The 27,931-nt window shown below is 41.1% G+C and overlaps 1 protein-coding gene and 1 long non-coding RNA gene across 2 annotated transcripts in view; both read right to left on the bottom strand.

Annotated features, from left to right (window-relative positions):
- LOC133987584 (uncharacterized) overlaps positions 1-27,931 on the bottom strand; it is a 54,442-nt gene that overhangs the window by 18,162 nt on the left and 8,349 nt on the right. The gene's annotated exons all lie outside the window — the stretch shown is intronic.
- Positions 638-10,264, bottom strand: nqo1 (NAD(P)H dehydrogenase, quinone 1). Its single transcript, XM_062422912.1, has 6 exons — positions 10,243-10,264; positions 4,278-4,445; positions 3,670-3,800; positions 2,343-2,456; positions 1,336-1,437; positions 638-1,007 (listed from the first exon to the last, which is right to left on the bottom strand). The coding sequence occupies exons 1-6, from the start codon at positions 10,262-10,264 to the stop codon at positions 681-683; spliced, it is 864 nt and encodes a 287-aa protein (XP_062278896.1). The 3' UTR covers positions 638-680.

The following is a 27,931-nucleotide window of genomic DNA, read 5'->3' as shown; positions in this document are numbered from 1 at the left end:
ACATTGAAATTGCACAATAAATAAAATAGTAAATAACGTCATTAACAGCATGACAAAACAGTTTTACTAGTGGAGGAAAGTTCATTTTCATTTTTTCAAGTCCTGTGCTTATATGTACATATATATATGAAATGTAATATTTAGAACAATTGTATTCCATTACCTTTATTTAATATAAAAAGTTATAATGTAAGATCATGCCAAACTAGTTGATATGGTGTTTTATTGACAATTTACTGTTTTTAAGCAAGTTGAATTATTTAGTACAAAGTTTTTATGGTTACACCACTTAGACATTTTTGCCATAATCCTCTAATATATTCTCTCAAAATGGATTAAAAGAAGAAATTTGATGCTGGGTCCACAAAAAAAGAATGTGTGCAAGTTATTCAAACGTTTATTTTCATATTTTAACCTCTTTAAATTTGACTAAACCACATGGACACAATAAAAAAAAAACCTAATGGACTCAAATACAAATAAAAAAAATCAACCTGTTATGCATCTCAATAAAAATAAATTCAAGTCATTGATCTAAATCATTTTATTTCAGCTACAGTAAACATGAAAACAATGAATAAGACTCACACACACACACACTGTTTGTCACTGTTATTAAATCACATCATTTCTGGTATTTAAAGTGATCATATGGATGGTTCATGAGTGAAGAGGAGGTTCTACTTTCTGCTGTTTTCATCTGCAGGTTGAGCTTTGGTTTGGTTGTCAGGTGGCAACGGTTTCCCTAAATGGTGTCCTGTAGAAATGCCGTAGGGCTGCGACTCTCTCTCCTCCTTCACCTCGGGCCGCAGCATGAACCCCCCTTGGAAGGTGAGGTCAAACAGCTCGCAGGGGGCAAAGGTCAAACACTTTTCGGCCAACAGTCCTTTCAGTCGAGCGCGCCACCCGTCTAGCATCGCTGTTCGCACCGGTGGAGGGCAGTGAACCGGACTCCAGAATATCTGAGGAGCCAGAACCTGAAATCCACAGAAGTGCAGCGTGCCGTTCTGAAAGAAAGAAGGGACAAAAAAAAAAAGGAATACAATGTTTATTAATATAAAACTTGAGAAAAAAATGAGGCAGTATAAAGTGTGCAGTTACTATGCTTCCACCACAGCTCAACAGGGAAACACTAAGAGGGAATCTGATGCTAAAAAGACTGTAAATGTGTCAGATATCACTTGATATGACTAACTCACACTGATGAAGCTCAATAGAAGCTGATCATCTACTTTTAAATGACCATCACTTTGCATTGAAAGCACATTTGAATGATGTAAAGAAGACAGTAGTGTGAAACAGTTTTTTCTGCTTAAACACACTGTTGATATTCACCTGCAGAGGCCACAGTGTGATGTTGATGTCTCCATTGATGCCATCAGGGTGGAACATAGACTGTGTTGCTCCGGTTGAGAAGGACAACATCGCTTTCTTTTCCTGTAGAGAAACACAAAAGTGAACTTCAGTACGACCAGCGTGATGAGAGGAAGCACTAAAACATAATTACTCTCATGGGTGCTGTTCTGCAAGGAAATAACAGGAACTGCGTGTTAGTGACCATAATGTAAAATGTTTACTGCATAGCCTCTATTGTGTGTTGTTTTTGTGACCTATGAAGTGCATTATCCCTCATAATACTGCAGTACTTTTACTGTAATACTGCATACTACATCGCTCATAATACTGCAGTACTTTTACTGTAATACTGCATACTACATCGCTCATAATACTGCAGTACTTTTACTGTAATACTGCATACTACATCGCTCATAATACTGCAGTACTTTTACTGTAATACTGCATACTACATCGCTCATAATACTGCAGTACTTTTACTGTAATACTGCATACTACATCGCTCATAATACTGCAGTACTTTTACTGTAATACTGCATACTACATCACTCATAATACTGCAGTACTTTTACTGTAATACTGCATACTACATTGCTCATAATACTGCAGTACTTTTACTGTAATACTGCATACTACATCGCTCATAATACTGCAGTACTTTTACTGTAATACTGCATACTACATCACTCATAATACTGCAGTACTTTTACTGTAATACTGCATACTACATCGCTCATAATACTGCAGTACTTTTACCGTAATACTTTAAATACAGTATACTGTATATACTTTCTTCCACTAATAAAACTATGTTGTCATCCTGTTACTGATGGGATGGATCGTTTTAAATAAGCAGAAAGTCTGATAATTCACCTTTTCTGATACATTTAGTGGTAAAATAGTTTTGTATTATTATAATTATCATAATTTTATACATCCTGTGTTGGTTCAGTATGTTTACTTTCGTATTCCCCCCTCAGACAGACCTTGAAGATGCCGTTATCGTACATCTTTTCCAGGGAGAAAGCGAAGCCTTGTGCCAGCACTCTGTCCATCCAGCCCTTCATGATGGCCGGCACACTGAACCAGTACAACGGAAACTGCAGAAAAACATTAATGCAGTTAGTTTATTGTCTTTCTTTTTGTCTTTGCTTATCCCTTAATTTACTGAATCTGCGTTACTTGTTTTATCGAGTAGTCTGAATAGTCTGATGCTGTGGTTTAGACTTCCTTCTTTCCTTCCTCCATCCCCCTTTTTTCCTTCCTTCTGTCCTTCCCTCCTTCCTCCCTCCTTCTCTCTTTCCTCCCTTCCTTCTTTCCTTCCTCCATCCCCCTTTTTTCCTTCCTTCTGTCCTTCCCTCCTTCCTCCCTCCTTCTCTCTTTCCTCCCTTCCTTCTTTCCTTCCTCCATCCCCCTTTTTTCCTTCCTTCTGTCCTTCCCTCCTTCCTCCCTCCTTCTCTCTTTCCTCCCTTCCTTCTTTCCTTCCTCCATCCCCCTTTTTTCCTTCCTTCTGTCCTTCCCTCCTTCCTTCCTCCCTTCCTTCTTTTCCTTCCTCCCTTCCTTCTTTCCTCCCTCCTTCTCTCTTTCTTTCCACCCCCTACCTTCCTCCCTTCCTCTTTCCTCTGTCCTTCCTCCCTTCCTTCCTCTCTTCCTCTTTCCCTTTCTCCCTCCCTCTTACCTTCATTCTTTCTTTCTTTCCTTCTTTCCTCCGTCCTTCCTTCCTTCCTTTCCTTCCTCCCTTCCTTCTTTCCTTTACTTTCCTTCCTTCCTCCCTCCCTCCCTCCTTCTCTCTTTTTTTCTTCCCTTCCTTCTTTCCTCTGTCCTTCTTTCCTCCCTCCCTCCTACCTACCGTCTTTCCTTCCTTCCTCCTTTCCTTCCCTCTTCCTCCCTTCTTTCCTTGACTCGAGGACAACAGGAGGGTTAAATGCAAAGGAATGATCTTGTATGAACGTTTTTTTGGGGGGTAAATTACCAAATGTCCATAAACAGTCGATTCATGGTTTAACGCATGTTCATATCAGAGTGGGACTTAATCAGTTTATTCAAACCCTTAATTAAGAAATACAGATATTGTAATAAAGCAACATTAAACTCAGTCATCACAGCTACTATAAGTCTTTAAATTGTATTAATGGAGCAATAATTTCCTACATCACACTTATTAGAGTGCCGAAAGTAGTGATTTAGACTATAATGACTCATTAAAAACAATGATTGACTCATTTAATCTAGAGAGAAGTTGATGGTCTGCTGCCTGGTCAACACATAATAAACAACAAACAGGACAGACGAGAGATTTGAGTGACCTCTGACCTGGAAGATGATGAGCTCGGCCTCTTCTACTTTGCGCTGCTCGGCTACGATGTCCTCACTGAGCCGATCCTCCATCCAGGCGTGCATCATCTCGTCTCCATACTGGAAAAGCTCCGGGCTCTTCAGATCACCTGGAAATGAAACGCACTGTCAGCACTTAAAAGATGAATCTGGTTTTATTCTGTTTTCTGTGCTGCAAGAAATACCATGAAAAAAACAAAAGCAGTATTGTGTGTGTATTTATAGCCTGATATATCTTATTCCTCTGTGTCCTAGACCTTCATTATTGTCCAAAAACTATTAAAGACACATCACTGAGACACATTGCTGCACTGGATATGTTCCTTTAGTGTACAGACAAAAGGAAGGAGAGTTATAAACTAGTGATTGATTAACTAACATATTGTTGGTTTTGGTATGTTCATGGGATAAAAAGAATATAGTATAATTTAATTGTGTATCAGATAACGATGTGACCATAATAACCTTCTTTAGATCTTAAATATTTGCCAAATCAGCTGCAGAAATCAGTAAAAGTAGATCAGATTTGACTCAAAACTTATTTGGATCACACAACCACTCAGATCTTGCAACAGAAAGAGGATTACCGATGATGTCGTCCCGCGTGGCGTTGGCTCTGAAGTTCATGGCGTACAGGTCAGACACGATGACCTTATAGCCCTGCTCCGTCAGCTCCTCCACCGCCACGTCTCGGACCGCCGCGTTAAACGAGCCGGCGCTCTGGTGGGCGTAAACGATCAGAGCCGTCTTCTGAGCTGTCACACACACACACAGAGACAAATACAATCATTAATCTGTAGAACACATATATATATAGACACTTGTATTATTAAATCCCTGGTCACTCTGTGTGACTTTAGTAGATTATAACATATCAGGTAAAGAATGAATCAGCAGAAGATGAGACCAAACTTTTCTATGGATGTCAGTTTTTGACCCATCAGACGAGGTAATTCTTGTTTTTTAGCCTGGCTGATTACCCATAATGCCTTTTGATATGTCGTATTATAAAAAGGTGAAGGCTGCTGGAAAGATGAAAGTCTAAGGCAGGGGTGTCAAATATGCGGCCTGTGGGCCAGATGTGGCCTGCGAAGGGTTCCAATCCAGCCCACTTTGCTGCTTCCTTCCTTCCTTCCTTCCTTCCTTCCTTCCTTCCTTCCTTCTTTACTACTTTTCTTCTTTTCTTCTTTCCTTCCTTCCTTCCTTCCTTCCTTCCTTCCTTTCCTTCCTATCCCCCTTTCCCTTCCTTCCAACCTTCATTCCATGTGTCCTTCTTCCTTCCTTTCTACCTTCCTTCCATCTTTCCTGCCTGTCTACTTTTCCTTCCTTCCTTCCTTCCTTCCTTCCTTCCTTCCTTCCTTCCTTCCTTCCTTCCTTCCTTCCTTCCTTCCTTCCTTCATTCCTCTCTTTCTTCCCTCTTTCCTTCTTTTCTTCCCTCCTTCTTTACTACTTTTCTTCTCTCCTTCCTTCCATCTTTCCTGCCTGTCTTCTTTTCCTTTCTTACTTCCTTCCTCTCTTCCTTCCTTCCTTCCTTCCTTCTTTCCTTCCCTCTTTTCTTCCCTCCTTTCTTCAATCTGTCCTGCTTGTCTTCTTTTCCTTCCTTCCTTCCTTCCTTCCTCTCTTCCTTCCTTCTTTCTTTTTAATGGTTCGGCCCACATGAGATCAGATTGGGCTTTATGTGGCCTTTCAATGAAAATGAGTTTGCCCCCCCTGGTCTAAGGGTTGGTGCTAGATTGAACTACCACACAGAGGTCCAACCTGCTTATCAGGACAAAACTAACATTGACACACATTCATTCAGGTTCAGCCATCAGGAGCAATTTGGGGTTAAGTATCTTATCTCAAAGACACATCATAATGAGTACTGGAGGAGCCAAAAATCAAACCTCCGATCTTCTGATTAGCGGACGACTCTTTCTCCTGAGCCACAGACGCCCCTATGCCCCTTAAATACTAACGTCAGCATGCTATGTTCACAGTGACGATACTAACATGCTGATGTTTAGCAGAGGGTATGTAGGGTATTGCACCAAATGAAATGTTGACCTTTGTCACTATAAAGATTAGGGGCATGGGTGCAGTTATAAATATCATTAATAAAGTGTAATAAAGAGTCCATCATTAATGCAGTTAGTTTGTAGTTTTCTTTTTGTCTTTGCTTATCCCTTAATTTACTGAATCTGCGTTCCTTGTTTTTTATCGAGTAGTCTGAATAGTCTGATGCTGTGGTTTAGAAATGTTTAACCTTCCTGTCGTCCTCCCGGGTCAAATTTACCCCGTCTGTCTTGACTGTTCCTTCTTTCCTCCCTTCCTTCTGTCCTTCCTCCCTCCTTCTCTCTTTCTTTTATTCCTCTCTCTATCCTCCCTTCCTTCTTTCCTTCCTCCATCCCCCTTTTTTCCTTCATTCTGTCCTTCTTTCCTTCTGTCCTTCTTTCCTTCCCTCCTTCCTTCCTTTCCTTCCTCCCTTCCTTCTTTCCTCCCTCCTTATCTCTTTCTTTCCTCCCCCCCTCCCTTCCTCCCTTCCTCTTTCCTTTGTCCTTCTTCCCTTCCTTCCTCTCTTTCCCTTTCTCCCTCCCTCCTTCCTTCCATCATTAGACTTGATCACGCTATTTGATACAATCTATAATGGGTGCCTTATTAGAGAGTGTTGCCATACTTTCTTTTTAACAATAATTTCTATTACCAAAATATTCTAAAAGACAAACTTTACAGCAACAAGTGGCATCTTTTTCTAAGTAAGCCACCAGACTGATTGCGTAACGTTAAGACAATCAGTGGTATGATCTTTTAGCATAAGCACGCAGAAAATAGCAGACAGATGAACTAAAACAGAGACAGTTGCTCCACCTGAAACACAGCTTAAGGTGAAACGATGACGCTGTGAAAAACATGTCTGACGAGACAGACACACTGAACTCTATTGTTGTGACATCAAAACAAAAAAAGGACGGTTAAATTGGTTGTTAAATTCAAGGCGTAGTGTCTCTCTGTGTGAGCGGTTGTAAAAAATATTTAACAAAGTCTGCTGATCTGTGAGGTTTCCGTGTGTGTGTGTGTGTGTGTGTGTGTGTGTGTGTGTGTGTGTGTGTGTGTGTGTGTGTGTGTGGTGTGTGGAGAGAAAACATGATCTGAATGTTCCTCGAGGCCAAAAACAGAAAGGAAACACACACACACACACGCACACACACACACACACACACACACACACACACACACACACACACACGACTCATTACTCGCCAACAGCTCAGACATTGTTATGGGGATAAACATGGATTATAGCCTCTTTGCTTTAAATCAAAGACGATCATGTGACACATCTGAGACACATGAAGGAGGAAATACACAAAGAGCCTGCTTGTTTAATTTGATGCTTTGTGGAGAACTAAATAAACGAGCTAACACTGTTTTTCTACAGGACTTAACTCGATGAGTTGATGAACATCTAGTGAACTAATCATTTTAAGTTTAAGTATAAACAAATAAAAGTTGACCTGATTTAAAACTAACAATCTTATCTACTGTAGTTAATAATTGACGTGAGTGCTGATTAAATACAATGGATCATTTTCATGGATTTTACAACAATGCACCTTGTTACATCTTTAAAGTAATTTAATCGCTCTTAACTTGAAATGACAGATTGACAGTTTTTAAAATAAAAGTACTTTATGTGAACTATGTGAGCAAATGCAGCAAAAACCATCGATAATCTAAGCAGCTTTTCTTTGCACTGCAGCGGAGAAGAAGTAGTTTTTAAAAAAGTAGGTGTTGGTAGTAAATCAGTGCAGACTCACCCATGCTGTGTGTCTGTTGGATCCGTCTGTGCTGTAGTCCAGGTTCCTGGTGGCACCGTGGCTCTTATAGGCCCTGTGGCTTTCTGTGCGTGAGAAACATGGTTAGATTGGTTATCAGATGAGGAGCAAAGTGTTTTCTTGAAGTTACAACTACACACTGGAGGAAGGGTGGAAAAAAAAAAAAGTCTGCTGTCAAACTGTAGGACCGGTTTAGTTCATTGTTTTGAAAGGGAGGAGGAGGCACGATTGTGTGTGTGTGTGTGTGTGTATGTGTGTGTGTGTGTGTGTGTGTGTGTGTGTGTGTGTGTGTGTGTGAGTCAGTGGAGGTTGTGGATTCACTGGTGCAGCTGAATGAGATTGGTTTCATTTGGCCTGGAAAAGAATGTTTTGGTCACTTTCAAGGGATTATCCGACAGGGTCATGAGGCTTAATTAACGCTTTAATCCCCATTTAATTTCACCTCGTTAGAAGAGAAGCGGAGCAAGGCGTCGGTCCAGCAAAGCCCGAGCTGTTGGGGTCAAGTCCCCGTGGTTAATATCACCTGTCACTACTTTTTTTTTTTTTTTTTCAGGCTTTTATGACTGATTTAGTTTTGAGTCTGTCAGCGTGACACAAGCTGGTCGAATAGGTGAGAAAACGTCTCACAAGAAGAAATATTTGTTCTAATATGATGCATTAATATTAAAAATGTCTCCAGAAAAATGGGGGCAAGATGGCCTTATTCTTAAAGATAAAAGCCACTCTCATTATTCATTAGTTCATTTAGCTATTCTGGAGCTTTTGGTAGTTGATCTTCCTCAGAAGGTGAAGTTTGCCCACATGTACCTGTGTAGAAAGGTTTGTCTATATTTCTTTGAGCTGCAACAGTACTAATTTATTAATGTTTTATTTAACCCTCCTGTTGTCCTCGAGTCAAGGAAGGAAGGGAGGGAGGAAGGAGGGAGGAAGGAAGGAAGAAGGAAGGAGGGAGGAAGGAAGGAAGAAGGAAGGAAAGGAGGGAGGGAGGACGGAAGGAAGGAAGGAAAGGAAGGAACAAGGACGGAAAGGAGGGAGAAAGGAGGGAGGAAGGAAGGAAGAAGGAAGGAAGCAGGGAAAGAGGGAAGGAAAAGAGGGAGGAAGGAAGGAAGGAAGGAAGAAGGAATGAAAGGAGGGAGGAAGGAAGGAGGGAGGAAGTAAGGAAAAGGAAGGAAAGGAGGGAGGAAGGAAGGAAGGAGGGAGGAAGGAAGGAAGGAAGAAGGAAGAAAAGGAGGGACAAAGGAACGAGGGAGGAAGGAAGAAGGAAGGAAAGGAGGGAGGAAGGAAGGAAAGGGGGGGGAAGGAAGGAAGGGGGAGGAAGGAAGGAAGGAAGGAAGAAGGAAGGAAAAGAGGGAGGAAGGAAGGAAAGGAGGGAGGAAGTTCAACATATTAGATTAAAAAGTGATGATGTGTCAATGTTTTGTTCATAACTTGTTTCAACTGAAAAGAAGTGCACAAAAAAATCAGTTGATGCAGGTTTAACTAGCCTATATGCTTATTATTGTAACCGTGACTTGCATTGTTTCATAGAGTTGTAATCATCTGTTGACCACTCTGACATATTGTTCTTCTGTCTTTATCTTCTTATCTAATCTTCTGTTTCAGGCTTTCTGGCATTCAGGTGGCCGATAATAAAATGAGGCAGCATGTCAGTGTTTTATAGATTACATTATTAGACAGAGTTATCCTGCAGTGCATCAGACACGACTCCACATGTGTGTTGCGTGTCAGGCTTGGCGGGCTGATATATGACAGGAATGTTACCTGGACACTTCTGTCACCCGCCGATCACCTTCGTGAGACTCTGCAATGAAACCTGCTCAGATTACCTGCCCGCATGGAAATACTTCAGTGCAGAGTCACAGTGCAACAGCAGGCCAGTCACACCCAAGGCAGGGCAGCTTTATTGACTTTATTGGCCAATTGAAAGTTCAAGTGCAAAATACACTTAACAAGCTTTATGTTTATGTGTACATATGCGCACATGTCAATCAATCTCAATCAATCAATCTTTATTTGTATAGCGCCAAATCACAACAAAGTTATCTCAAGGCTCAAGGCCAACGGAGAAGTAATTTAAAACTGCATTCTATCAAAAGGCCACCAGGGGGCGACCGTTTTGGTGTCAAAAGGACTTCCGTCTCTATACAAGTCAATGGAGAATTCACCAACTTCTCACTTGATTTCTAACCTCAGTAAACGTTTTCAAAATGTGTTTATGGTCTCAATCGCTAGTTTAAAGCCTTCTTCAATGCAGTATGATGTTCATTTGGGACATTTTGGCCTCCCTGATTTTATATTTGATGATAAAGCAGGGTATGCATTAGGGCGTGGCTACGTGGTGATTGACAGGTTGATTGGTTCACAGGTTCAGGAGGGTGCCTCATGCCCCTCCTGATGCCCATATAAGTAAAATCCGTGGTTTTACCCGGCATGCACCGGAAATTTTCAAGATGGCGCTGCCCAGATCCAAAACTATTGACTTCCAAGCAGCAGTCCACCAACCAATGGGTGACGTCACGGATGTTACGTCCATTTTATATACAGTCCATGGGCAAAAGCCTGGAAAAGAAGGCAAGATGGACTTTTCAATTAATATACTGTTCCTCAATGCTGACAGCTTGGCGACATGAAGTTGTTTACTCTGCAGGTTTTAACCTTCCTTGTTGTTCTTAGACACACTAGCTGCATGCCTGTATGGATTTCAGTGTCAGTGTCAGTGTCATTTCAGTCACTGCACCACTCAACACATATCTCAACATATCTCAACACGTTTTGTACACATACCTTTTTTAGACTTTGCTTTAGCAGGTCAAAGTTTACGTTGTCCTCTGAAATATCTACAAGATGGATTGGCACCAGATTTGGAGGTTTCTGGCACAGCTTCACTTGTTTCCAAGGTGCAGGGAGAAGAGAAAAAGTCTGAAGAAAGTCAGAGCTCCAGCAACACTTGTAGTATAGAACAACTTTATTAATAGGCCAATATGAAACATGTTGGTCTAGTGTTGCTCGAGCTCAGACTGTCTTCACCTAATTTATGACAAATATTCATGGTTCTCAGAGGATGAACTCTTATAACTTTAATGATCCTCTTATAACGCTCTCTCTGACTTTTTTGACCATTTTTATGGTTTAGATCAGCATGAAACTCTCCCAGTTAAATCATCAGAACAGAAGATGAACTGATTTAGAAAATACCCGACTCTGTGCTACCTGTGTTACTTACGACTGGCAGAAACTAAAGATTGTGGTGTTGAGAATACTTATGCAGCATGCCTGTTTTCACTTCACGGCCCTCAGTTTTTTAGTGTTCCTTGCAGGCCCCGAGGCGCACGCTGGACGGATTAAGACACATTTATCACAGCAGAGAGTGTGATTATTACTAGATGTCATTATTTCCCTCTAACATCAGTAGCTTTTATTCATCAGACCCTCTTTCACCTGTCACAATAAAACACCTGTTTCTGGTTGGCTGAATTTTAAAGTAAGAAAGGAAATAAAACTGTTTCAATACAAATCATCACAAAATAACTTTAGAGTAAATGGCCTGCCTGAAATAAACACTATCAATACCTAATTCTCATGCTTAATTGGGTTTCAAGTTGTAGCACCTCACAATAAAGATGTGATGAAAGCTTCAGTTTTGCTCTATAAATGAATCCATTAAACATCATTAAAGTGAGGACGAAACGTTTCAGTGTCTTTAAAAATGTATTAAAGGGAACATCTTATGCTTATAAACTGTTATAAACTCTACTAAACATGGTCAAAGTTCCAAAACTTGAGGGGAACGTATGTAGAATTGCTGCCTGAAAGTCAAAACTCAGGGTTTGTTTTACTGCTTTGGCAACAAGCTGAGTTACATTAACAGCTTTCCGTTCTGTAACATTTGTTGCTTTAGTTTTAACATGTGTTGTTAACAATGTGATAATGACTGTGGTAAATCCCAGTGCAACAGGCAGAAATTAGACATACTTCATTTTAACAACCCCAAATAAACCAAATTATAAAGTGTGCCACATTAAAGTAGTTAAAGTATGAGGTATGGACATCAATGGCTTCAGTATTGTAAGGGCTGCATGATGGATGTGTGAATGGGTGTGTGTGTGTGTGTGTGTGTGTGTGTGTGTGTGTGTGTGTGTGTGTGTGTGTGTGTGTGTGTGTGTGTGTGTGTGTGTGTGTGTGTGTGTGTGTGTGTGTGTGTGTGTGTGTGTGTGAGAGGGTGTTGTGCAGAAAACTGAATAACTACAACTGAAGCTGCATACCGAAAACCAAACCAAACCAAGGATGATGCATGTCCAGCCAGAAAGTAAAGTTTCAGATCAAAACAACTTGATTTCTGTGATTTCAGACGAGTTATGGATGAAAAGTTTGGACAGGATTAAAAAACATGCTATTAATGCGAGACTTGAAAGGATGAAAGGAGGAGGGGAGGGGGGAAGGAAGGACAGAAGATAGGAAAAAAGGGGGATGGAGGAAGGAAAGAAGGAAGGGAGGAAAGAGAGAGGAAGGAAAGAAAGAGAGAAGGAGGGAGGGAGGAAGGGAGGAAGGAAAGAAGGAGGGAGGGAGGAAGGAAGGACAGAAGCAAGGAAGAAAGGGGGATGGAGGAAGGACAAAGGAGGGGAGGAAAAGAGAGGAAGTAAAAAAAAGAAAGAGAGAAGGAGGGAGGGTCAATTTGACCCGGGAGGACGACACAAAGTTTAAAGTCATCCATCGGCTTCACTTTTCCAAAACCAAGCTGACCGATTGACATGCATGTGCATCTTTACTGTGAGCTGGCAGTGTGATTTCTATTTTGTTCTCCATGTTGAAAATGAAAATGCAAAACTCATGAATAAAATCTACAAAAGAAGAGAATTTCATTTCATGTTACTGTAATATTTACCCAGACTCAGCGACTGTGTAGAAATAAGCATGCAGTATACAGACCTGTGTGACCCTCTTCTTGTATTTAATAGACGAAACCAACTAGGCTGCCAGAGAGAAGACAGCTCCTGATGACGGGGGGGGAAAAACGCCACCTGCTGGCAGAGAAGCGTAAAGACAGAGAGTCACTAAAAATAAAGGTGCTGGGTTGTTACAGGAAGGAAGGGAAATCCCTCCTTTCAGGGCGATTTTGAGCACTTTAAAGTACTTGATATTGTGCATAAATTCATGTTTATGTGTGATGTGTGTGTATAATTTTTGGGGGCATGAAAGCACTTAATGATGCCATTTGAACACTGGTCAAAATCATGAACACATATCATTTAGTTTATTTATATTTCAGTTAATTTATCCTTAAGTTTTTCAAATATAAAGTCAACGTATAACTGAAGATTGTTGTGTTTTCCTGGTTATCTTTTCAGGTTATAAGGCCGTGTTTACTAATATTACTAATGGAAACAAATATTTAACAGCTTCATAAAAGAATAACTTCTATTAGCTTGTGTATTAAAAGACATCTGGATGTATCTGGATGTCCAAGTTTGGGAGGCCTACCTTAAAATGTATTCTGATACGATTACTAATTACCTGTTAATGAATGTAGTCAATAACCTAATCCAAGTATCACAATATTAAAGTTGGATTAGCTCAATACCAAATATGCAGTAAAAAAGACAAGAGAAAAGAACTGACCTAAGTTTATCCTGCAGAACAATGTGACCTTAGAAAAAGAAAATGGGGGAACCAAAAGCTTTGAGCGTCCTTTGCTCAGTGTATTTCTAAATAAAAACTTGCTTTTCATTGAGCACAGTCAGGCAGCAGACTATGGATCCACAATTAGAGTGCTGCAGAGACAAGTTCACCATCTCAAATGTGACCTTTTTTAAAATTTAAAACCCTCTCTCTTTAAAAAGATTTAACTCTTACGTACTGTTCGGGTCAATTTGACATTTTAAAAACATCCCAAAAGTCTTGTACCCTGAAATTTGATGTTTTTTTCCTTATGTCGCCCAACATGCATGAAAATGAAATTATTTTACTTTTGGATAGGTGCTACTAATTATTGTCCATTGAGGCTGTTCTGGGTCAACTTTGACCCGTATCTATTGCCATGTGTTTTAGTGAAATGAATAGTTAATAGTTTTAATAAGATAGTAGTTATGAGGATTTCTTTTTATGATGTAGCAGTGAAGACTGATGGCTCTAATGGTTATACAATAAACCCCACAGCTCCATTAAGTTCTGCTCATTTTCACTTTACATATAAAATAACATTTCAATCATTATTGCTATGTTATATTTTCATGTCTTAGGTAAAATAGGACATGATATTGTGAATTAATATGAATATGCCTTTATTGTCATTGTATAAGTAATACAACAAAATTGCAGGGGGCTCATCACAGTGGCATAGCAACATACACACCTCTCTTTGTGTGTGTTTTTATGGCTCAGTAACACCTGCCTGAGGGCATGATGTCAGACATTGTAAGACCGGGATGTGAGGAGTTTTTAAAAATGTTTTTGGCTCTGGAGAGGTATCGAGCATCTGCAACTCCTTCTAGGGAGGAAAGACGGTAGCCGATGATCTTCTGGACTGTTGACTATCCTCTGTAGAGCCTTTTTCTCTGCATACTGTGAGTCAGTATGTCAGAGTGCTCTCGATGACTGCGTGGTAGAAGGCCACCATCACTGTTCTGCTTAGGTCATTTTTTCCGCAGGACACAGAGAAAGTGAAGGCGTTGAGACGCCTTCTTAATAGCAGGATATAGTCCAGGAAAGTGTGTTTGTGATTTGTATGCCGAGGAATTTATGGCTTAGCATGCAGCCTTGAGGGGAGCCTGTGCTGAGAGTTAGTGAGGAGGAGAGATGAGAGCCAAGTTTAACAGACTGGGGACGGTGTGTGAGGAAGTCCAGTATCCAGGAGCAGAGATGTGAGGAGAAATGGAGAGATGTCCGGGATAATGGTATTAAATGCTGAGCTGTAGCCGATGAACAGCATCCGGACTTATGTGTGTCTCTGTTCCAGGTGCTGCAGGGCTGTGTGTGAAGGGCAATGCTTAAGGCATCCTCAGTGGATTTGTTATGTCTGTATGCAAACTGGTGGTTGTCGAAGGATGGAGGGAGGTTGTCTTTTATATGCTGTGATATCAGTCTCTCTAGGCATTTGGTGACAATGGGTGTGAGGGCGACAGGTTATTTATGTTGTGTTTTTTGGGATGATTGTAGCTGTTTTAAGGCAGGAGGGGACTGTGGCTCTGGCAAGGGACAGGTTGAAAATACTTGTGAAAACCTGTGCTAGTTCGTAGCTGCAGGCTTTTAGGACCTTCCCAGGTACTCCGTCTGGACATGTGGCCTTCCTTGGTTTGACAGCTCTGAACACTTTCCTCACCTCACATTCCTGAACTATCAGAACACTACAGTCTGTAGCAGGGATGTTTGTGTGTGAGGTTGTAAATTTTACCTCAAACCGTGAGAAAAAGCAGTTCAGCTCATCTTCCAGGGAGGCACTGCTGTCGGAGACGGTGGCGGTGTTGACGTCATAGTTGGAGATTTGTTTCAGTCCCTGCCATGCCTGTCTTGCGTTGTTATCACTGAAACGCTCCTCGATCTTCTATGAGTGCGTCCGTTTTGCCTCTCCGATGCCTCGTTTCAGATTAGCCCTTGCAGAGCTGTAGAGGGCCTGGTCTCCTGACTTGAAGGCCCTATCCCGAGCTCGTATGAGGGTGAAGACCTCCTTTGTAATCCATGTTTTCTGATTTGGAAAGGTCCGGACCCGTTTCTGCACTGCGACACTGTCCACACAGCAGTTGATGTAAAACAGAACCTGCTGTGTATATACCTCCAGGTCGGGATGGTGGAATAAATCCCAATCAGTCCGTCGGAAACAGAGCTGAAGTTGTTCAAGGTTGACAGGTTTTTACTGTCTTTATCAGAGGCTTTGTTTTGTGTGATAGTAGCTGTTTTTTCTCCAAAAATGAGTGGTGTAAAAGCTAAAAAATACACTCTCTCTGCTCTCTGAAACATTAATCAAGGTTTAATCACACATTTATTGAACAGTCGGATCCATCCTATTGATGCTAGTATAGACACTTTTTATGAGGGTCAAAACTGACCCGGAACATGCTGTGAGGTTGCAGAATATGAACAGTATGTAAGGTAAGGTGAGATGTTTCATTCAGTTAATTAACAACAACAACAACAACAACAACAACAACAACAACAACAACAACAACAACAACAACAACAACAACAAAAAGACCTAATCTAGTTACTTGTGCTACATCTTTGATCTTTGTTCTCATCATTAATCAGAGTCTATCTCAGAAGAAACACACACAGCCATGATTGGTTAAAATGGAAAAAAAGAGAAGAAAAATTAAATGTAATTTGACTTAAATGTAATTTGCAACACCATTCTTTATTTTCATTTTCGTCTTTAAATGTCAAAAGTGTGATTCATTCAGTTTCCCCAGAGCTGCTCTATAATTAAACTCTACTAGTAATCATGGTGGAGAGAGTAATGAGGTCATACCACTGGTAATAATCATGTGTGATTGCAGAGGGCGCTATTGTCAACACATGTCAATGCAGTTTTATTACTGTAGTATATTACGCAATACAGTCCACGTGCTGCTCTCAGGTCGCCATGGAGACAAGGAGGACTGTAGTTGTTGATATTCTAACTTTGGCAGCCAGGAGAACCACACAGCTGTTTTAAGCTGAGTCCAACTCAGTGTGTGTGTGTGTGTGTGTGTGTGTGTGTGTGTGTGTGTGTGTGTGTGTGTGTGTGTGTGTGTGTGTGTGTGTGTGCGTGTGTGTGTGTCCTGTAGGAGCGAAAGGGAGTGTGTTTGGTTATTAATAATGATGAATAATCATCATAAATAATTATTAATTATTAAAAGGAAATTAAAGAATACACAATAACACATGCACAATAATCACAAAACACTTTAAAGCTATAGCAGTTTATTAACCAACTATCAATCAACAAGTTAATCAATGTATAGTTATGAACTGTCATACCACTACAACTAACAAACAAACACTAACAACACCTGTGCATGAATAAATCTGTACAAATAGGCAGGGATGTAGATGTGTGTGTGTGTGTGTGTGTGTGTGGATGCGAGTGTGTGTGTGTGTGTGTGTGTGTGTGTGTGTGTGTGTGTGTGTGGGTGTGTTCAGGGTTCAGGAGCGTGGGGATTCAAGATGGCCGACCCCGCAAGGAAGTCTTGCCACGGGAGAACAGGAGGGGCTGGAAAAAAATCGTAAGAAAACGTGACTGAGATGGGGTCCCTTAGGATGTAGCTTAGCCTTATCCTATGTGTGTGTGGGCGTTACCATAAATAGTCCCACTAACCCACAAGCAGCTGAACTGACTAACAGAGGTATAGTCGAGTGAAGGAAACGAAGCGGGCACAATGGGGTCTGTGACTACGGTATCTGACTTGTTAAATCGACAGTTGAGTTCAGGGTGATTTGACCTCAGGGCAGGGGGGAAGGAGGCTTAGGGGCCCTCCTGGCGGCCTTTCCTTTCAAATCAGGCTTGACTGATTCCATGTAGGCCTCTCAGCAGACAAGAGAGGCTACTTGCTCCTAATTCAACCCCAACAGTAAAGTCGAGGCCCAACATCCCAATCAGGGGCGGACTGGCAATCTGGCCATTCTGGACAATTCCACAACTTTTAAGTGAAAAACACTGAACCAATCAGGACTGTACAGTGTTTTTCAGATAACAAACTGTGGATTAACCATTTGTCATTTTTTTCCTCCAACCTCATATAAGTCTTAAACAATAACACAGGATTTCTCAACATAAAAAAACATTTATTGAAACCTTTTTTGTCTGCAACAATATAAAGTAAAATAAGCCTGCTCCTCTTCTTGTCATAAATTATACCAATCTCACTGAATATGAATGAATTCTTGCTGGGAACAGAGGAAGGGGGGTGGACAGAGGAATTTTCTTGCCAGTGGTGCAAGAAGGTGTTGTTGGGATGTGTTCTGTTTCCACCATTCCAGTGGCAGACCAGTCTGTCTGTCAATCAACGGCTCACGGAGGTACTGGTCCAGCTCCTCAGAGATGTTATGTTCACAACTCTCTTCAGCAGCAGTTCCATGAGCCCCAAAAATGTTTGCATACATCTGTTCAAGAAGACCAGAGGGACCGGGTTCCACTTCCGCTTCCTCCTCCACCCTTCTCTGTTTTGGATCCGGTCCTTGGTCTCAAGTGGTGGCTGCTTTTTGTTGTTCAGACAAAATGGCATGCTCTTCTTTAAGCCATTGTTTTGCCTTGCTCAGTGTGTCCAATGTAAAGACATGACCCTTGTACCGAGGAGTTGCCAGCACCAAACATTTGGTCTCTTCGATCTTTGCAAATCTTCTCTCCGAGCTTAGCAACATGTTTTCCTGTAGTGTTTTGAGCCTAATCCCCTTGTGGTGGGTGCCTCTACCTGAAGCACCATTTTCAGCACAGCAATGCTTGGGATGATGCAGGAGATGGAGGCCTCTGCCTTGCTCATTTCAAAAGTCTCTTCCTCAATAGGGCCCAGTGTCTCAATCAAATTTGAGATGATAGCCCATTTGTCTACAGTTAGTGTTGACAATTTTCCATGCTTTCCTGCATAGATGTTCAGAGCACGCTTCTGATCCAGCATCCCCTTTAACGTGGAGTTCCAGCGGGTGGGACCAGCCTGAATGATGCTGTGCTGGGGGAGGTCAGGTTCACAGCCTGCTAAGGTCTACACAAGCCACTAGCGATGACGTTGTAGAAGCTACTGCATGTAGGACCTTAAAGCAGACACTTTAATGATGAAAGCTAACTGCACATAAGTCATGTGCACTTTTTGAAAGATGTTTCAACAAATTCCTTGAGTTTCTGCTCCTGGGATGCCCCCACGACCCCGTGTGGAGGTGGTGGAAGGGAGGAGAATGATGGCCAAGCTGCCTTCTTTGAGGAACAATGATTCCCACACCATGAAGGACACTCTGACCACACTGGAGAGCTCCTTCAGTGACCGACTCCTTCACCCGAATTGTGTGAAGGGGCGATATCGCAGGTCCTCCCTGCAGCTATCAGACTGTACAACCAGCACTTTATTGACACTCTTCTATTTTTACTATCCACTTTGCTTCTGTAATAATGCAAATTTCCCCATCGTGTGACTAAAAAAAGGAATATCTATAAAACAGAATAGGTTACGTAAGAGTAGAGACAGCAAGAATAATCACAAAAAAACAGAACAGCGCTAAGGTAGATCAACAACAAATAAAGTAATGGAATATTACAGAGAGAATTACAGAGATTAAGTAAAACAAATAAAAATAAAATGCTTTAAAAACTGATAAAAGAAAAAAAACTATGTGCACACAGTTCATAGAGACAAGGAGGCAAACACATCTCTGAGCCTGGCTGCCATAGAAACACTATCAGGGTGCATCCTGTTTCCCCCTTACTGTCTCTAGAGGAGATTGTCTCATAGTCAAGATTTAGTGTGGCCTTACAATGACCTCAAGGCCTAGTTTGAACCAGTGTATGCTAAAGTGTAAGAAAAAGAAAAGATTAACAATTAAATCAACAGATAATTGATTGCCAACCCAATTCTAGACTCCTGCACTCTTGTCACACCAAAGTTTTTCTATTAATTTAAAATGATCACAATATACTGTAATAATTTCAGTCTGTACTGTAAATATTGATTTATTTAATAATAACTCATAATAACTGTATTAATTAAGTATTGTGTTTTATCACTGGGTGACTCCGAATGACAAAAACATGTTGTCATCACTATGTAGCAAGATGCATAACCCTAACCTTAAGTATTACATCATTTTCTGTTGGTTGAGCAATCGTTTTTGTTCACATGTGTACTACACGTCCGCACATAGGCGGAGGTGTACAAAATTGTTGATGTAGTACTTTTATTGCTTGAATGTGACGTTTTTGTTTTTCATTTTGGATCCAACTCCCGAAATCAGATCCAGCAACTCGACTCACATGATCTGTGATTCAATTTCAGCTAACCGATGTCATCTGTTTGAAAAAAAAAACAATGCCAAAACTGTGTTTCTGTTTTAAAGGATAAGGGATTTATATTTCTTACTGTTAACAAAAATGACCTACCAACAAGTGCGTATATCCAAAGCCTGATATATATTATTCACTCACTGGAGGACTACTTATCTAAATTCCTTTATTGTGTAATAATATAACTTGTATGCCTTAGAATAGTGTTAATTGTTTACATATGGCATACCCATATTGAGTGCTTCTCGCTGCACTGGGTTATCTCATATTACATTAATTAATCATTTTATTTCTTTTTGTTCTTTTTTGTTGTAAAAATCATTCGCATGTCATGTCTTCTTTTTATAATGTCACGTGTGGATTATTAACCTTGTTGCAGCTTCTACCTGCTGAGAAGATCTCAGTCAGCAGTAGGAGATGAGGAGAGGAGCAGTGGTAAGTTAACCTCAGGTCTCTACACTGATAGTCTGAAGTAGGAGGAGCGGAGGAATCTAACGCAGCTGTGGTAACCTAATGATGCAAAAAGTAAAATGAGTCACACCACCAAATTATAACAGCTGTGGCGGGGGCGGCTGTGGCTCAGGAGGTAGAGCGGTCGTCCTCCAATTGGAAGATTGGCAGTTCGATTCCCGGCTCCTCCAGTCTACATGTCGATGTGTCCTTGGTCAAGACATTTAACCCCTAGTTGCTCCCATTGCTGTGCCAATGGTGTATGAATGCGAGTGAATGGTTAGATTCCTCCTGATGTGCAGGTTGGCACATGGTATGGGAATCATTGTTCCTCAAAGAAGGCAGCTTGGCCATCATTTTCCTCCCTTCCACCACCTCCACACGGGGTCGTGGGGGCATCCCAGGAGCAGAAACTCAAGGAATTTGTAGCTGCCTGCCATCAGTGTATGAATGTGTGTGAATGCGGTGAATGAGTTGTAGTGTAAAGCGCTTTGAGTGGTCGAAAAGACTAGAAAGACTATATAAGTACAGTCCATTTACCATAACACAATTTGTATGTTGTTCTACTTTATGTATATGTATATATGTATTTATATATACTTGAATATTCATTACAAGCTGATTAGTTCAAACATTTCAATTCAATTTCCATTTTGTGAATTTTAAATAAAAGAACAGTCACGTATTTCCTCATTGAAGTTTTCTTAAAAATATAGTTAAAATCTTGTCTCGTCTCGTGAGCTGAGTGTATCGTCACACCCCTATAAACTATATAAATAAAATTAGTATTATTATTACTATTATCACAATAACAGAGCAGGCACACCTACATGCCAACCGAGACCGAAGGCAGAGCTACAGAAAAAGGTTTTTATTCCAGGCAAAAACGACAAACTTGACAAAACTAGACAGAGGATCCAAGAAAGACTGAACAGAAAGCCAAGACTTAAATCCTAACATACCTAATGAGGGAATGGAAAAAATGGCTGGGAGGACACTGGAAACCAGAAAGGGCTGATGAAACTGATGCAAGCTGCATACTCGTCAGGAGCCGAGCCCCCCCAACAGTCCTGACCCTAGAATCACCAGTCAATCAAATCCGTGCATTCCGACACGCGGAAAGACTCGACTGTCAGTAAGATAAACACTAGAGAAAACAAACAAAAAAAAAGTTTCACCATTTCTCACCATTCCAGCCCACATTTATAATCCTGGTGGGAAAAGCAAGAGTTCACTGCTCTCATAAAACAAGAGAAAGAGAAAACAAAGTATAACTGCAGTTAATATGTGTTGAGATGTTTAGTTATAAAGTTATTAGATGTTAAATTAAGTTTATAGTTTGAGTTTAGGTTAGGTTTAAAAATATAAAGGGATTCTTTTTTAATTTTTCTAAACTAATCACTTTATTTAAGAAGCACAATCAAAAGCTTTCTATAATGCACTTTATTTTAAAATGCCATCTTTATTTGATATAAGAAAAGAAAATGTATTTATCTTACTTTTTTTTTTAAATTGTATATATTTGATTATTTATTTGAATGCCACCAGTTCAGTGTAAATACTAATAAATGAATTCTACTGTATTTATGTGTCTTCAATCTTCCCACTAGACACAGATGCTGATGGAACTACATGCTACTTCAAGCTACTGAAAAATAACACGGACATTATGATGTTCTGGACCTTCACTTGAGGAAAATTGAATTTTAATTGAATACCCCTGATCTATGGTGACAGATGTTGCTGCAAGTACTGTGTTTTGAGGTGTATCTCTTGCAAACAAATGCTGCTGCACACTGTCTGAAAAGGACTAAATTAAGACACTCTTAACTTTGCCCAGTTCCAATGTTGAATCCACATGGTAAGCCGTCACCTTCTGATGACTGTCAGCCAACGTCGAAGGGACATTTTTGAAATTGTGGGTGTCACGAATGACTCCAATTTTAATCAATCAATCAATTAATCTTTATTTATAGAGCACCAAATCACACCAAAAGTCATCTCAAGGCAGTTTTTTTACATAGAGCAGGTCAAGGCTGTACTCTTTAAATTACAGACACCCAGCATTTCCCCATGAGCAGCACTTGGCAACAGGGCGACCATCTGCCTTAATCGGTTGGGGTTTTTGCATTTGGCGGTGAAGACACTGCTGCAGGAACCATGAACATACTGCAATTTTACCTGCACTTTAACTTGTTCTTGTTGTTACTTGATTTTTATACATATTTTTAGATATGTTGTTATTTATTTTAATACATATTTATTTATATTTATACTGATTGTAGCTGCTACAAGGATTGCTGCCAAACGAAATGTCATTGTATCTTGTGTGCAATGACAATAAAGCTTCTTTATCTTTAGAAGGGCAAAATCTATCAAGTTGAGGGGAGATTTCCAAGTACCCAATACACTCCACAAATGTTATCCTTCTTTTGCACCAGGTGCCCAGCCGGTTTGTAACCTCAAAGTCATCATTGTAACTGAGACTGTATTTACTACTTCTGTAGACGCCGGCATGTCAGCATCACGATAGTGGATCACGAGTATTCTCTGAATACCGCAGTATTCTGTATTGGCTTTACAGAGGAACAGTCCCACTCTGGCAATGTTTTTCTAATGATAAAACACTTAGTCTTAGTGACATTCCTAATGTGGATTGTCACACGTCATGGAATTCAGTCTAATGAAGCTTAGCGAAAGTTCAGACAGGAAGACCACCTTGTACCACTTTGTATGCTCACATCATAGTTTTATTTCTCATTCTTTAGTCATCCTGATCCTTCTTACAGCTCATACTGATCTCTGTCAAAGCTCATATTTTCCTTGCTGTTATTGGAGCATCAATTGACACATCAGCTGTTAACATCACCTGGTCAAGTCTAACCAATAGCACGGTGACACACCTTCATTGTCAGCCTATCATATTGCAGCTGTCTATTTAAATGTTCTCCCTCTCTGCTCAGGTGCTCTCTTGATGCTGTTTTGTGCGACCCACCACCTCCCCATCACCACCCAGTCTTCATATTCCTCAAAGCAACACTTCAACTTCATCAGCCCGATCAGTTTCAGCCTTAAGATGACTTGTTGTGATCTGGCCCGAGAAGATTGATCGAAGTCATCAGCCACCACCAGTGTCTGGACTCCATAGGGGGGCATTTTACTTTATCTCTGGTCTCTCCTGATTGAAATAAACAATTTCCAGTGTTCAGACGACACCCTGACGATGTTCTGGTTTATTAAATAATGTATTCACAATCAGAATATCACTAAATAGAGACGCAAATAATGAATGTATAAAACATAAATGCATTCTGCCGGTAGAAATGGTTCCTGTGCGTCTGAGCAGGACATAGTATAAACACAGAATGCAGGTATTTACTCATGTGCAGGTGTTTGTAGAACAGGTAAACAGGCTGCAGAGAGAAAACACTACTACAGTAGCACAGAGCACATGTATGCAGACACAAACACAGTCAGAAGAAGTCAGAAGTCACTACAGCTGTCAAAGAAACCAACCACCGTAATCAGAAAAAGAGGAAAGAATGTCTCATTTCTCTAAAAACACATTTTCGGGAGCGCCTTGATAGTTGAGTGGTTACCATGCCCCTGGTTCGATTCCAGCAAGTTACACTTTAGCAACCACAAATCCTGTTTTAGCTTTCCTAGCTTTCCTTTGCTGCATGTCATACAAGATTCAAGACAACTTTATTAATCCCTTCGAGGGCAATTCATTTGACAGCTCGCACCACAACATACTCATACACATAAATAACAAGATAGAAAACACAGAAGTAGAGGAAGAGTTGGCAGCTGTGTGCAAAGTGCAAAAATCAATGTGCCTTTTAAACAGGAAACACATTTCCTTTCTCCTCGCTTGGTTTTGTTGCATCTTTCCATGCATCAGGGCCAGAGGCAGAGAAAGTGCTTTCAAGAATGCTGACTTTGGCTTTATGACTGAAAAGTGAAAGAACAAAAAACACTTTTTCCATCCTTGACTCACTGTTTGGCAGATTTCTTGCAGACGTTTTACAGCTGACTCAGTAAAGGGGTGTACCCGCTTGGCCGCTACGTCAAAGGGTGACTCGTTAGAGGAGATTCTCGTGATTCTGACATACACAGTAAAACACACACGACCCCCTCAGTGGGACTACACTGGAGTTCCACCTTAGCAACCACAAATCCTGTTTTTTTAGCTTCCCCAGCTTTATCGAGGATATAAGTTCAGGCTCTGATCCAGACACTGAAAGAACAATAAGTGTGACTCACATTGTGGGAAAGCTGTTCCTTTTATCCATGCAAAACATTAGACGTTGTTGCAGTTTATTGAAATAACAAGTCTGATTCTATTTTGTTGTAACTGTATCTATGCTGGCTTAAAAGGACTTGGAGCAGACAACCTCCTGCCAGAATTTGACATCATCTTTCAGTCTTTTCGGTGCTGAACCAAAAAGATCACAGTAAACAGAGGTGACATCACTCACAAATCACTGTGTATAATAAATTCAATTTTGCACAGCAGCACAAACAAACCGATGTATTTCAGACCTAGGCTTTCCTCAGCATTACTGTCATAATTGTGGGTCAATCCAATAACACAGCAGCCAGGAATCCGCAACCAGATGGGCGCCCACCTAGAGCGCCCTCCCGGTTCCTTCTGAGGTTTCTTCCCGTAAATGGGTGAATGTTGGGTCTGTTTCTAAATGAATCATTGAATACAGTCTAGTCCTGCTCCATGTGAAAGGTGCCCTCAATATGACTTTTGTTGTGATTTGGCCCAAGATTGATTGATTGAAGTCATGAGCCACCACCACCAGTGTCTGGATTTATCTTGCTGTTAAAACCAGCAACATTTTAGAAAACACATTTAAGGATGCCTTCAGTATTAAAGTACTTTAGTCGGTTAAGCTGGCATCTAAAAGTCCTGATCATTAAGTCATCCACTAGAATATTGTCATGAGGACACATCTCAATCAATCAATCAATCAATCAATCAATCAATCAATCAACCAATCAATCAATCTTTATTCATATAGCGCCACATCACAACAAAAGTAATCTCAAGGCACTTTACACATAGAGCAGGTCTAGACCATAGACTGTATATAAGAAATGGACGTAAAATCCGTGACGTCACCCATTGGTTTGTGGACTGCTGCTTGGAAGCGAATAGTATTGGATCTGAGCAGCGCCATCTTGAAAATTTCAGGTGCATGCTGGGTAAAACCCCCCCACGGATTCTACTTATATGGGCATCAGGAGGAGCAAGAGGCGCCCTCCTGAACCTGTGAACCAATCAACCTGTCAATCACGACGTAGCCACGCCCTAATGCATACCCTGCTTTATCGTCACATTTGAAATCAGGGAGGCCAAAATGTCCCAAATGAACATCATACTGCATTGAAGAAGGCTTTAAACTAGCGATTGAGACCATAAACACATTTTGAAAACGTTTACTGAGGTTAGAAATCAAGTGAGAAGTTGGTGAATTCTCCATTGACTTGTATAGAGACGGAAGTCCTTTTGACACCAAAACGGTCGCCCCCTGGTGGTCTTTTGATAGAATGCAGTTTTAAGTTACTTCCGGGTTCGCATCATTTCAGAGGAACGGAACTCCCCGCCTGGTGTAGACCCTCGAAAGCTTTCAATGAATTATGCAAGAAGCACTCATAAGAACAGATTAATCTTTAAGAGAGACATACGAGTGATTCAAGAAAAATGTTGGTCTTTTTCTATGACTTTATTTTCAGAGCTTTCACACGAGACACGAAAAGATAGTCTGACTTTCTTAAAACGGGGAGAAAAACTTGTTTGAGATTGAATTATATATATCTTCAGTCGTCCAAATGAGTCAAATCTTCATCTTCTATGTTTCAACGTTACAGTGTTTTTAGTAGCAATGTCTTTTTGTTACTATACTTCCACCACAGCTCAACAGGGAAACACTAAGAGGGAATCTGATGCTATAAAGACTGTAAATATGTCAGATATCACTTGATATGACTAACTCAGACTGATGAAGCTCAATAGAAGCTGATCAGCTACTTTTATCTCATCATCTACCTTCGTGTCGTCCTCCCGGGTCAAATTGACCCCGTCTGTTTTGACTGTTCCTCCCTCCCTCCTTCTTTCCTTCCTTCCCTTCCTCTCTTCCTTCTTTCCTCCCTCCCTCCTTCTCTCTTTCTTTCCTCCCCCCTAGCTTCCTTCCTTTCTCCTTTCCTTCCTTCCTCCCTCCCTCCCTCCTTTCCTTCCTTCTTCCTCCCTTCCTTCCCTCCCTCCCTCCCTCCTTCTCTCTTTCTTTTCTCCCTCCTTTCTTCTTTCCTCCCTTCTCTTTCTTTCGTCCCCCCTAGCTTCCTTCCCATTCCTTCCTCCTTTCCATCCTTCTTCCTTCCTCCTTTCCTTCCTTCCTCCATCCCTCCCTCCCTCCTTTCCTTCCTTCTTCCTCCCTTCCTTCCCCCCTTCCTCTTTTCCTTTATCCTTCCCTCCCTCCCTCCTTCTCTCTTTCTTTCCTCCCTCCTTTCTTCCTTCCTTCCTTTCTCCTTTCCTTCCTTCCTCCCTCCCTTTCTCCTTTCCTTCCTTCCTTCCTTCCTCCCTCCCTCCCTCCCTCCCTCCTTTCCTTCCTTCTTCCTCCCTTCCTTCCTCCCTTCCTCTTTTCCTTTCTCCTTACCTACCTCCATCCCTCCTTCTCTCTTTCTTCCTTCCTTCCTTTCTCCTTTCCTTCCTTCTTCCTCCCTTCCTTCCTTCCTTCCTCCCTATTTTCCTTCCTTCTTCCTCCCTATTTTCCTTCCTTCTTCCTCCCTTCCTTCATTCCTCCCTATTTTCCTTCCTTCTTCCTCCCTCCTTTCCTTCCTTCTTCCTCCCTCCCTCCCTCCCTCCTTTCCTTCCTTCTTCCTCCCTTCCTTCCCCTTCCTCTTTTCCTTTATCCTTCCCTGCCTCCCTCCTTCTCTCTTTCTTTCCTCCCTCCTTTCTTCCTTCCTTCCTTTCTCCTTTCCTTCCTTTCTCCCTCCCTTCCTCCTTTCCTTCCTTCCTTCCTCCCTCCCTCCCTCCCTCCCTCCCTCCCTCCCTCCCTCCCTCCCTCCTTTCCTTCCTTCTTCCTCCCTTCCTTCCTCCCTTCCTCTTTTACTTTCTCCTTCCCTACCTCCATCCCTCCTTCTCTCTTTCTTCCTTCCTTCCTTTCTCCTTTCCTTCCTTCTTCCTCCCTTCCTTCCTTCCTCTCTATTTTCCTTCCTTCTTCCTCCCTATTTTCCTTCCTTCTTCCTCCCTTCCTTCATTCCTCCCTCCTTTCCTTCATTCTTCCTCCCTTCCTTCCTTGACTTGAGGACAACAGGAGGTTAAATGACTGTGTGGACACACTGTGGATTTTATCCTCCATTACTTTACATTGAAAACACATTTGAAGGAGATCTTTTAATAGTCAGTATGAACAGGAGGAATGATTACAGAGAGGAAAACATCTTTCACTGCTCCTATGAACACCATATGTTGTATGGGCTGTTTGGGAGGTTTAGTACAAACCTCACAAAAAATAAGAATTTGAGGAGAAGAATTTTTTTAATCCATTTGATGTGAAGACGCTTTGGACACTCAGCAAAACAACAAGCATTTTTAATAAAAAACAAGTAATTCTCCCCGCTACGCTTTCATTAAATGATGAAAAAGGTTTGTGATGATTCCAAACAGGATCATATTTCTTTTGTAGAAAGTGCTAAACACTGGATCGTTTCTTTGATTGCCTAAATGGTTTAATACTTGTGTGAGAGAAGTGTGAGATTGGACACTTAGTTACTTCAAGTACCACACAAAGATGGAATAAGGCTCCCGCTGGTATGTTAGACGTATACATCCAGAGTTATGTAGAAACTGTATGTATGTATATTAGCATATGGTTGTGTATTGGCATATGCAGCAGCGGCAGGCAAATAGTGACTCATGGGCAGTGTTGGGGTCGGTACTTACACATTATTCGTTAATTTAAAAAGTATTGTGTTACTTTACTTAATTGCTCCCTGTGGAAAGTAATCA

Source organism: Scomber scombrus, chromosome 1 (assembly GCF_963691925.1).
Source record: "Scomber scombrus chromosome 1, fScoSco1.1, whole genome shotgun sequence".
Classification (NCBI taxonomy): domain Eukaryota; kingdom Metazoa; phylum Chordata; class Actinopteri; order Scombriformes; family Scombridae; genus Scomber; species Scomber scombrus.
This window is presented reverse-complemented; position numbering and strand designations above follow the sequence as displayed.

Coding starts and splice junctions, on each gene's coding strand:
- nqo1 (XM_062422912.1), bottom strand. CDS start 10,264: ATGTTGAGATATGTGTTGAGTG. Junction 3,801..4,277: donor CACGCGGGACGACATCATCG/GTAATCCTCTTT, acceptor TTTCATTTCCAG/GTGATCTGAAGAGCCCGGAG. Junction 2,457..3,669: donor CCGAGCTCATCATCTTCCAG/GTCAGAGGTCAC, acceptor GTTTTTCTGCAG/TTTCCGTTGTACTGGTTCAG.